The following is a 10,029-nucleotide window of genomic DNA, read 5'->3' as shown; positions in this document are numbered from 1 at the left end:
CCTGCCCCAGCACTGTCCCTGCCTGTATCCCTGCCCGTATCCCTGTCCCTGCCCGTATCCCTGCCTGTGTCCCTGCTTCTGTCCCTGTCCCTGCACCTTCCTGTGTCTCTGCCCTTGTCCTTGCCCAAATCTCTGCCCCTGTCCCTGTCCCATCACTGTTTCCACCCCTGACACATCACTGTCCCTGCCCATGTCCCTTCTCCTGCCCCTGCCTGCGTCTTGTAAGGAAAATCTCATTCCCTAAATAGTGTGCAAATTAGTCATTATAGTATGAAATTGTATGAACTTTCTTAAGAGAGAGAAATATATATATTTTTAAATCATATACTGCATAGTTACAGCTCATCAGGCATGGCTACAGGATGCCGGCTCATTGCAAGGAGGAGGAGGAGGAAGAGGAGGAAGATGATGATGATGACGAGTAGGACAACCCCAGCCGAAGGGTGAAGGCCACCCCTGGACTTGCGAGAGAAGGCCAGCACCCCAGCCCCTCCGACACCCCCCCGAGACCCTCCTGGCCTGCCCTCACAGATAAATACCTGTAGCAAGACGGACTCCAGGGACACCTGGGTGAGGAAAAGGCCACCGCTGCCATAGAATTGGAGTGGCTTTGTGAAGGAGGTGGGGTAAGTGTGGGGGTGGGTAAGTGGGGATTGGCCAAGCTGTGCTGTACCCCAGCGCTCGGGGGGTGTGAGCGCCGCGTGTGACACCACGTTTGGGGTGCCCCCATTTGGCTGGGACACTCCATGGGTGCAAATAAAGAATGACTCTTGTTCTCGCCTTGGCGTCCTGGCCTCGCTCCTCAGGCCACGGGGGCCGGGTGCGAAATGTTTGTGGCACCAGTTCCTGCCCACATCCCTGCCTGTATCCCTGTCCCTTTACCTGTCCCTGCCCCTGCCTGCACACCTGCATGTGTCCCTGCTTCTGTCCTTTTCCCTGCTCCTGCCCCTGCCTGTATCTCTGCTTCTGCCCTCATCCCTGTCCTTGCCTGTATCCCCATCCCTGCCCAAATACCAGCTCCTGTCCCTATTTCTACCCCCATTCCCATCACTGTCCTTGCCCATAACCGCCCATGTCCCCATCTGTCTCTACCCCTGCCCACATCCCTGCCTGCATCCCCGCCCCTGCCACTGCCCACATCCCTGCCTGTATCCCTGCCCCTGCCCACATCCTTGCCCATATCCCTGCCCCTGCCTGTATTCCTGCCCCGGTCCCTGCCCTGTTGTCACCCAACACTAAGAGGACACCCATCCCTGCTCCTGCCGAAATCCCTGCCCCAGCCATACACCTAACCCTGCCCGTACCCCTGCCCTGTCTCTATCTCTGTCCCTGTCCCTGCCCCTACCCCATACCCTTACACTGGGAATTAAAATAGTTCACTTATAAAACATTAGAATTAATGGTGTGATCACTTAATATTAGGTTGAATTGAAACTTGAGTGGCTTTTCTTGGCATGAGTGACTTCACTTGGCATGAGCGAGTGGAGCGCGGGAACCTTGGGCCGCAAACCGTAACTGAACTTTAGTTGAACCTTTGCTTAGTCAAAAAGGCGAAGAACTGGGAGTCTTGCACAAAGAGATAAACTGGTCCAAGCCTGTAACTGAAGGAAAGGACCTTCAAAGAAAGAGAGAAACTGTTCTATCTGAAGTCAACAGAAGACAAACGATACCCGAGTGCGGATAAGATGGGAGGATGGTGAAACTGCATGACGCAATAAAATTGGAAAGATGATACTCCAGTCATCACAGAGGAAAAGCAGCTATTAAACAAACTGTTTGGACAAAAAGTCCACACATGCTGTGCGGACAGACACGTGAACCCCTTGTGTAATAAATACACTGTGGGGCCATAAAAGGCTCAGGGAAACAACCGAGAGGGATCTCTCCTCGGAGACACCCTGCCAGAGCTGAAATAAACCGACTCCGTGGCACAACCGGGGGTCTGAGCGCTTCTGTACAGTCGGAGGTGAAGACTGCCCCCAGCCGCAGCCAGACCCTCTCGGAGGAGGAGTTTGGAAAGCGAGGGGGGTCCAGCCTGCACCCATTGCTGGGGGTGACACCAGGAGCCCCCGGTGATGCTGGCACCAGCCACGTCCCATTGCCAGGGTGATACCAGAACCCCCAGTGATGCTGGCACCACCCATGTCCCATTGCTGGGGGTGACACCAGCACCCCTGGTGATGCTGGCACCAGCCATGTCCTATTGCTGGGGTGATACCAGAACCCTCAGTGATGCTGGCACCACCTATGTCCCATTGCTGGGGGTGACACCAGGAGCCCCCGGTGATGCTGGCACCAGCCACGTCCCATTGCCAGGGTGATACCAGAACCCCCAGTGATGCTGGCACCACCCATGTCCCATTGCTGGGGGTGACACCAGCACCCCTGGTGATGCTGGCACCAGCCATGTCCTATTGCTGGGGTGATACCAGAACCCTCAGTGATGCTGGCACCACCTATGTCCCATTGCTGGGGGTGACACCAGGAGCCCCCGGTGATGCTGGCACCAGCCACGTCCCATTGCCAGGGTGATACCAGAACCCCCAGTGATGCTGGCACCACCCATGTCCCATTGCTGGGGGTGACACCAGCACCCCTGGTGATGCTGGCACCAGCCATGTCCTATTGCTGGGGTGATACCAGAACCCTCAGTGATGCTGGCACCACCTATGTCCCATTGCTGGGGGTGACACCAGGAGCCCCCGGTGATGCTGGCACCAGCCACGTCCCATTGCCAGGGTGATACCAGAACCCCCAGTGATGCTGGCACCACCCATGTCCCATTGCTGGGGGTGACACCAGCACCCCTGGTGATGCTGGCACCAGCCATGTCCTATTGCTGGGGTGATACCAGAACCCTCAGTGATGCTGGCACCACCTATGTCCCATTGCTGGGGGTGACACCAGGAGCCCCCGGTGATGCTGGCACCAGCCACGTCCCATTGCCAGGGTGATACCAGAACCCCCAGTGATGCTGGCACCACCCATGTCCCATTGCTGGGGGTGACACCAGCACCCCTGGTGATGCTGGCACCAGCCATGTCCTATTGCTGGGGTGATACCAGAACCCTCAGTGATGCTGGCACCACCTATGTCCCATTGCTGGGGGTGACACCAGGAGCCCCCGGTGATGCTGGCACCAGCCACGTCCCATTGCCAGGGTGATACCAGAACCCCCAGTGATGCTGGCACCACCCATGTCCCATTGCTGGGGGTGACACCAGCACCCCTGGTGATGCTGGCACCAGCCATGTCCTATTGCTGGGGTGATACCAGAACCCTCAGTGATGCTGGCACCACCTATGTCCCATTGCTGGGGGTGACACCAGGAGCCCCCGGTGATGCTGGCACCAGCCACGTCCCATTGCCAGGGTGATACCAGAACCCCCAGTGATGCTGGCACCACCCATGTCCCATTGCTGGGGGTGACACCAGCACCCCTGGTGATGCTGGCACCAGCCATGTCCTATTGCTGGGGTGATACCAGAACCCTCAGTGATGCTGGCACCACCTATGTCCCATTGCTGGGGGTGACACCAGGAGCCCCCGGTGATGCTGGCACCAGCCACGTCCCATTGCCAGGGTGATACCAGAACCCCCAGTGATGCTGGCACCACCCATGTCCCATTGCTGGGGGTGACACCAGCACCCCTGGTGATGCTGGCACCAGCCATGTCCTATTGCTGGGGTGATACCAGAACCCTCAGTGATGCTGGCACCACCTATGTCCCATTGCTGGGGGTGACACCAGGAGCCCCCGGTGATGCTGGCACCAGCCACGTCCCATTGCCAGGGTGATACCAGAACCCCCAGTGATGCTGGCACCACCCATGTCCCATTGCTGGGGGTGACACCAGCACCCCTGGTGATGCTGGCACCAGCCATGTCCTATTGCTGGGGTGATACCAGAACCCTCAGTGATGCTGGCACCACCTATGTCCCATTGCTGGGGGTGACACCAGGAGCCCCCGGTGATGCTGGCACCAGCCACGTCCCATTGCCAGGGTGATACCAGAACCCCCAGTGATGCTGGCACCACCCATGTCCCATTGCTGGGGGTGACACCAGCACCCCTGGTGATGCTGGCACCAGCCATGTCCTATTGCTGGGGTGATACCAGAACCCTCAGTGATGCTGGCACCACCTATGTCCCATTGCTGGGGGTGACACCAGGAGCCCCCGGTGATGCTGGCACCAGCCACGTCCCATTGCCAGGGTGATACCAGAACCCCCAGTGATGCTGGCACCACCCATGTCCCATTGCTGGGGGTGACACCAGCACCCCTGGTGATGCTGGCACCAGCCATGTCCTATTGCTGGGGTGATACCAGAACCCTCAGTGATGCTGGCACCACCTATGTCCCATTGCTGGGGGTGACACCAGGAGCCCCCGGTGATGCTGGCACCAGCCACGTCCCATTGCCAGGGTGATACCAGAACCCCCAGTGATGCTGGCACCACCCATGTCCCATTGCTGGGGGTGACACCAGCACCCCTGGTGATGCTGGCACCAGCCATGTCCTATTGCTGGGGTGATACCAGAACCCTCAGTGATGCTGGCACCACCTATGTCCCATTGCTGGGGGTGACACCAGGAGCCCCCGGTGATGCTGGCACCAGCCACGTCCCATTGCCAGGGTGATACCAGAACCCCCAGTGATGCTGGCACCACCCATGTCCCATTGCTGGGGGTGACACCAGCACCCCTGGTGATGCTGGCACCAGCCATGTCCTATTGCTGGGGTGATACCAGAACCCTCAGTGATGCTGGCACCACCTATGTCCCATTGCTGGGGGTGACACCAGGAGCCCCCGGTGATGCTGGCACCAGCCACGTCCCATTGCCAGGGTGATACCAGAACCCCCAGTGATGCTGGCACCACCCATGTCCCATTGCTGGGGGTGACACCAGCACCCCTGGTGATGCTGGCACCAGCCATGTCCTATTGCTGGGGTGATACCAGAACCCTCAGTGATGCTGGCACCACCTATGTCCCATTGCTGGGGGTGACACCAGGAGCCCCCGGTGATGCTGGCACCAGCCACGTCCCATTGCCAGGGTGATACCAGAACCCCCAGTGATGCTGGCACCACCCATGTCCCATTGCTGGGGGTGACACCAGCACCCCTGGTGATGCTGGCACCAGCCATGTCCTATTGCTGGGGTGATACCAGAACCCTCAGTGATGCTGGCACCACCTATGTCCCATTGCTGGGGGTGACACCAGGAGCCCCCGGTGATGCTGGCACCAGCCACGTCCCATTGCCAGGGTGATACCAGAACCCCCAGTGATGCTGGCACCACCCATGTCCCATTGCTGGGGGTGACACCAGCACCCCTGGTGATGCTGGCACCAGCCATGTCCTATTGCTGGGGTGATACCAGAACCCTCAGTGATGCTGGCACCACCTATGTCCCATTGCTGGGGGTGACACCAGGAGCCCCCGGTGATGCTGGCACCAGCCACGTCCCATTGCCAGGGTGATACCAGAACCCCCAGTGATGCTGGCACCACCCATGTCCCATTGCTGGGGGTGACACCAGCACCCCTGGTGATGCTGGCACCAGCCATGTCCTATTGCTGGGGTGATACCAGAACCCTCAGTGATGCTGGCACCACCTATGTCCCATTGCTGGGGGTGACACCAGGAGCCCCCGGTGATGCTGGCACCAGCCACGTCCCATTGCCAGGGTGATACCAGAACCCCCAGTGATGCTGGCACCACCCATGTCCCATTGCTGGGGGTGACACCAGCACCCCTGGTGATGCTGGCACCAGCCATGTCCTATTGCTGGGGTGATACCAGAACCCTCAGTGATGCTGGCACCACCTATGTCCCATTGCTGGGGGTGACACCAGGAGCCCCCGGTGATGCTGGCACCAGCCACGTCCCATTGCCAGGGTGATACCAGAACCCCCAGTGATGCTGGCACCACCCATGTCCCATTGCTGGGGGTGACACCAGCACCCCTGGTGATGCTGGCACCAGCCATGTCCTATTGCTGGGGTGATACCAGAACCCTCAGTGATGCTGGCACCACCTATGTCCCATTGCTGGGGGTGACACCAGGAGCCCCCGGTGATGCTGGCACCAGCCACGTCCCATTGCCAGGGTGATACCAGAACCCCCAGTGATGCTGGCACCACCCATGTCCCATTGCTGGGGGTGACACCAGCACCCCTGGTGATGCTGGCACCAGCCATGTCCTATTGCTGGGGTGATACCAGAACCCTCAGTGATGCTGGCACCACCTATGTCCCATTGCTGGGGGTGACACCAGGAGCCCCCGGTGATGCTGGCACCAGCCACGTCCCATTGCCAGGGTGATACCAGAACCCCCAGTGATGCTGGCACCACCCATGTCCCATTGCTGGGGGTGACACCAGCACCCCTGGTGATGCTGGCACCAGCCATGTCCTATTGCTGGGGTGATACCAGAACCCTCAGTGATGCTGGCACCACCTATGTCCCATTGCTGGGGGTGACACCAGGAGCCCCCGGTGATGCTGGCACCAGCCACGTCCCATTGCCAGGGTGATACCAGAACCCCCAGTGATGCTGGCACCACCCATGTCCCATTGCTGGGGGTGACACCAGCACCCCTGGTGATGCTGGCACCAGCCATGTCCTATTGCTGGGGTGATACCAGAACCCTCAGTGATGCTGGCACCACCTATGTCCCATTGCTGGGGGTGACACCAGGAGCCCCCGGTGATGCTGGCACCAGCCACGTCCCATTGCCAGGGTGATACCAGAACCCCCAGTGATGCTGGCACCACCCATGTCCCATTGCTGGGGGTGACACCAGCACCCCTGGTGATGCTGGCACCAGCCATGTCCTATTGCTGGGGTGATACCAGAACCCTCAGTGATGCTGGCACCACCTATGTCCCATTGCTGGGGGTGACACCAGGAGCCCCCGGTGATGCTGGCACCAGCCACGTCCCATTGCCAGGGTGATACCAGAACCCCCAGTGATGCTGGCACCACCCATGTCCCATTGCTGGGGGTGACACCAGCACCCCTGGTGATGCTGGCACCAGCCATGTCCTATTGCTGGGGTGATACCAGAACCCTCAGTGATGCTGGCACCACCTATGTCCCATTGCTGGGGGTGACACCAGGAGCCCCCGGTGATGCTGGCACCAGCCACGTCCCATTGCCAGGGTGATACCAGAACCCCCAGTGATGCTGGCACCACCCATGTCCCATTGCTGGGGGTGACACCAGCACCCCTGGTGATGCTGGCACCAGCCATGTCCTATTGCTGGGGTGATACCAGAACCCTCAGTGATGCTGGCACCACCTATGTCCCATTGCTGGGGGTGACACCAGGAGCCCCCGGTGATGCTGGCACCAGCCACGTCCCATTGCCAGGGTGATACCAGAACCCCCAGTGATGCTGGCACCACCCATGTCCCATTGCCGGGGGTGACAGCAGCACCCCCGATGATGCTGGCACCAGCCACATCCCATTGCTGGGTTGACACCAGGTCCCACAGTGGCACTGGCACTGGCTGCATCTCATTTACTATAGTGATACCAGGGCTTCTGGTGACACCAACCCCAGCCATGTCCCATTGCCTGGGGTGACACCATGCCACCAGCACCAGCCATATCCCAGCGCTGGCTGCGCCCCAGCCTGGACACTTGAGCCCCCGGCGTGGGTGCGGGCAGGCGCTGGGGCAGGCAGGACACCCCCAGACCCAGGCAGGGCACAGCACAGGGTCCCCGTGGTGGGACACTGCCTCCGGCCAGCTGAGCACCCAGGGGAGACCCTGTGCCAGCGCAGACACCCCTGGGCTATGAGGTCCTGCAGCACCCCAGACCCAGCCTGCAGGCAGCTGCCTGCGCTGCCACTGTCGCTGCTGCCCCTCAGACGGGCGCCGGAGTGATGGCCGTGCCACGCAGCCCCTCCTGCCCCCTCCGGTGGCACCGGGGGCACCCTGGGGACCCCCGGGGAGCCAGGACCAGGGGCTGGGGAAAGGCGAAACCCCGGGACCAGGGCCACCTTAATTTCCCGGCGGTGACGCCATCGGGGTGGCGTCTCGGGAAGGTTTAAAAGCTGCTGCAGGCAGGAGCAGGCAGAGCGCTGCAGGGAGGAGTGGAGAGAGGGAAAGCAGCAAGTCAGGAGAGTGCAGAGGGAACGACCACAGCCGGCAGGATGGCAATGAGGCAGGTGCCATCCACGAACGGGCTGACAACGGTGACTGCCAAAGACCTAGACACCTGGGTCATGGACAACCTGCAGCCCAGCACAGAGTTCAGCAACCAGGTGAAGCAGACGGTGAAGCAGATCTGTGACTTCCTGAAGGAGGACTGCTTCCTGAAGGGCACCAACATCCATGTCAACAAGACCGTCAAGGTGAGTACTGCCTGGCACGGGGACCGACCAGCACCCCTTGCTGCCACCCTTCCCTCTGTCCTGCCGCTCCAGTTCATGCCCTGCCTCAGTTTCCCCTGGCAGCCCCAGGAATGGTGGCAGGCGATCCCGGTGCCGAGGGACAGCCGTGCTGAGCGGGCAGAGCATCTCTCTGCAGGGCGGCTCGGCGGGCAAAGGCACAGCTCTGCGAAACAACTCCGACGCCGACGTGGTGCTCTTCCTCAGCTGCTTCTCCAGCTACCAGGACCAGAAGCAGAATAGAAAGGCTATTCTGGATTTGATCAAGACGAGGCTGCACGCCTGCACGCAGAGCCTGACGTTCACCGTGGCCATCAGTGAGCCCCGGTACAAGGGTCCTGGCAATACACCACGCTCCCTCAGCCTCACTCTCTACTCCAAGAATTTGGAGTCCACCGAAGTGGACATCCTGCCCGCCTATGACGCCTTGGGTAAGGGCTGCGGGCTGGTGCGGGGCCGGGCTGTGGTGTCAGTGCCGGGATGACTCTCACCCTCCTCACCCCACAGGGCAGATAAGCCGGGACGCCTGGATGAACGCAAATTTGTACGAGGCGGCGTACACGGAGCTTCTGAGAACCAAGAGTGGCCCCGGGGAGTTCTCCCCCTGCTTCACCGAACTGCAGAAGAAGTTTGTGAAGCGTTTCCCCGCCAAGCTGAAGAACCTCTTGCGCCTGGTCAAGCACTGGTACAAGGAGGTGAGGGGCTGCCCAGCTTCCCTGGCACCCACCGGGCACCCGCCCCGGCCAGCTCTCACCCCCATCTCCATCTTCTCCACAGCGGGTGAAGCCACGGTACCACAGCGAGGACCTGCCCCCCAAGTATGCTGTGGAGCTGCTGACCATCTATGCCTGGGAGCAGGGCACAGACTCCAGCGAATCCTTCGACACGGCCGCAGGTTTCCGTACGGTGCTGGAGCTGCTGCGCCGACACAGGGAGATCTGCGTCTACTGGGAGACGTGCTACTCGCTCCAGCACAGCCAGATAGGCACCTACGTGAAGAATGTGCTTCACGGACACCGGTGAGTACCGTGCCTGGTGGGAACCGTGCCACCCGCCCCGCGGTGCTGCCCGGGGCTGGTGGCAGCCCCCAGCCTCTGTGTTTGCAGGCCCATCATCCTGGACCCCGCCGACCCCACGGGCATCCTGGGCCAAGACAGTAAGTGGGACCTGGTGGCAAAGGAAGCTGCCCATGACCTTTCGCTGCCCTGTGTCTGCGCCGTCCAGCCCTGGGTTGTGCAGGTAAGGCTGCCGGTACCTGCGGCCATCGCGGTCCCTCAGCCCCTGCCGGCTTTGCCCACCCATTCTCCTGTCCCCGCAGCCGGCCCGGCCCGTGATGATTGAGGTGAAGCAGCTGTCGGGCACCAGCCTGAGTATGACCGTCAGCCTGGACACCACCATCAGGCAGCTGAAGGAGATGATCGAGCAGCAGTGGGGAATCCCTCAGTACAGGCAGCGCCTGGGGCAGCAGGGCCCGAGGGGGAACACCCCCATCCTGGAGGACGGCAAGACCCTGGCCACCTACGGAATCTTCCACAGGACCACGCTTATGCTGCTGCAGGCTGAGCCCCAGCCGATGGAGGTCTCGGTGAAGGACGACAAGAACCAGACAACCATCTACAGAGGGT

At 60.8% G+C, this 10,029-nt stretch overlaps 2 protein-coding genes across 2 annotated transcripts in view; one reads left to right on the top strand and one right to left on the bottom strand.

Moving 5' to 3' along the window:
* The window catches only part of LOC104282966 (interferon-related developmental regulator 2-like), a 4,117-nt gene extending 3,053 nt beyond the window's left edge, over positions 1-1,064 (bottom strand). The window contains 1 exon segment of the mRNA XM_009881099.1: positions 1,037-1,064. Coding sequence (XP_009879401.1) covers positions 1,037-1,064 — 28 coding nt within the window.
* A 7,103-nt stretch (positions 1,065-8,167) lies between these two features.
* The window catches only part of LOC104282965 (2'-5'-oligoadenylate synthase 1-like), a 2,103-nt gene continuing 241 nt past the window's right edge, over positions 8,168-10,029 (top strand). Inside the window, exons 1-6 of the mRNA XM_009881098.1 lie at positions 8,168-8,368; positions 8,544-8,835; positions 8,912-9,099; positions 9,182-9,423; positions 9,511-9,643; positions 9,723-10,027. Of these exons, the coding sequence (XP_009879400.1) occupies positions 8,168-8,368; positions 8,544-8,835; positions 8,912-9,099; positions 9,182-9,423; positions 9,511-9,643; positions 9,723-10,027 (1,361 nt within the window). The remainder of the gene's footprint in view (positions 8,369-8,543; positions 8,836-8,911; positions 9,100-9,181; positions 9,424-9,510; positions 9,644-9,722; positions 10,028-10,029) is intronic.

The sequence above is a fragment of the Charadrius vociferus genome, unplaced genomic scaffold (assembly GCF_000708025.1).
Source record: "Charadrius vociferus isolate BGI_N301 unplaced genomic scaffold, ASM70802v2 scaffold223, whole genome shotgun sequence".
NCBI classification, from domain to species: Eukaryota; Metazoa; Chordata; class Aves; order Charadriiformes; family Charadriidae; genus Charadrius; species Charadrius vociferus.
The sequence above is the reverse complement of the archived record's forward strand: the minus strand, read 5'-3'. Positions and strand labels throughout refer to the sequence as shown.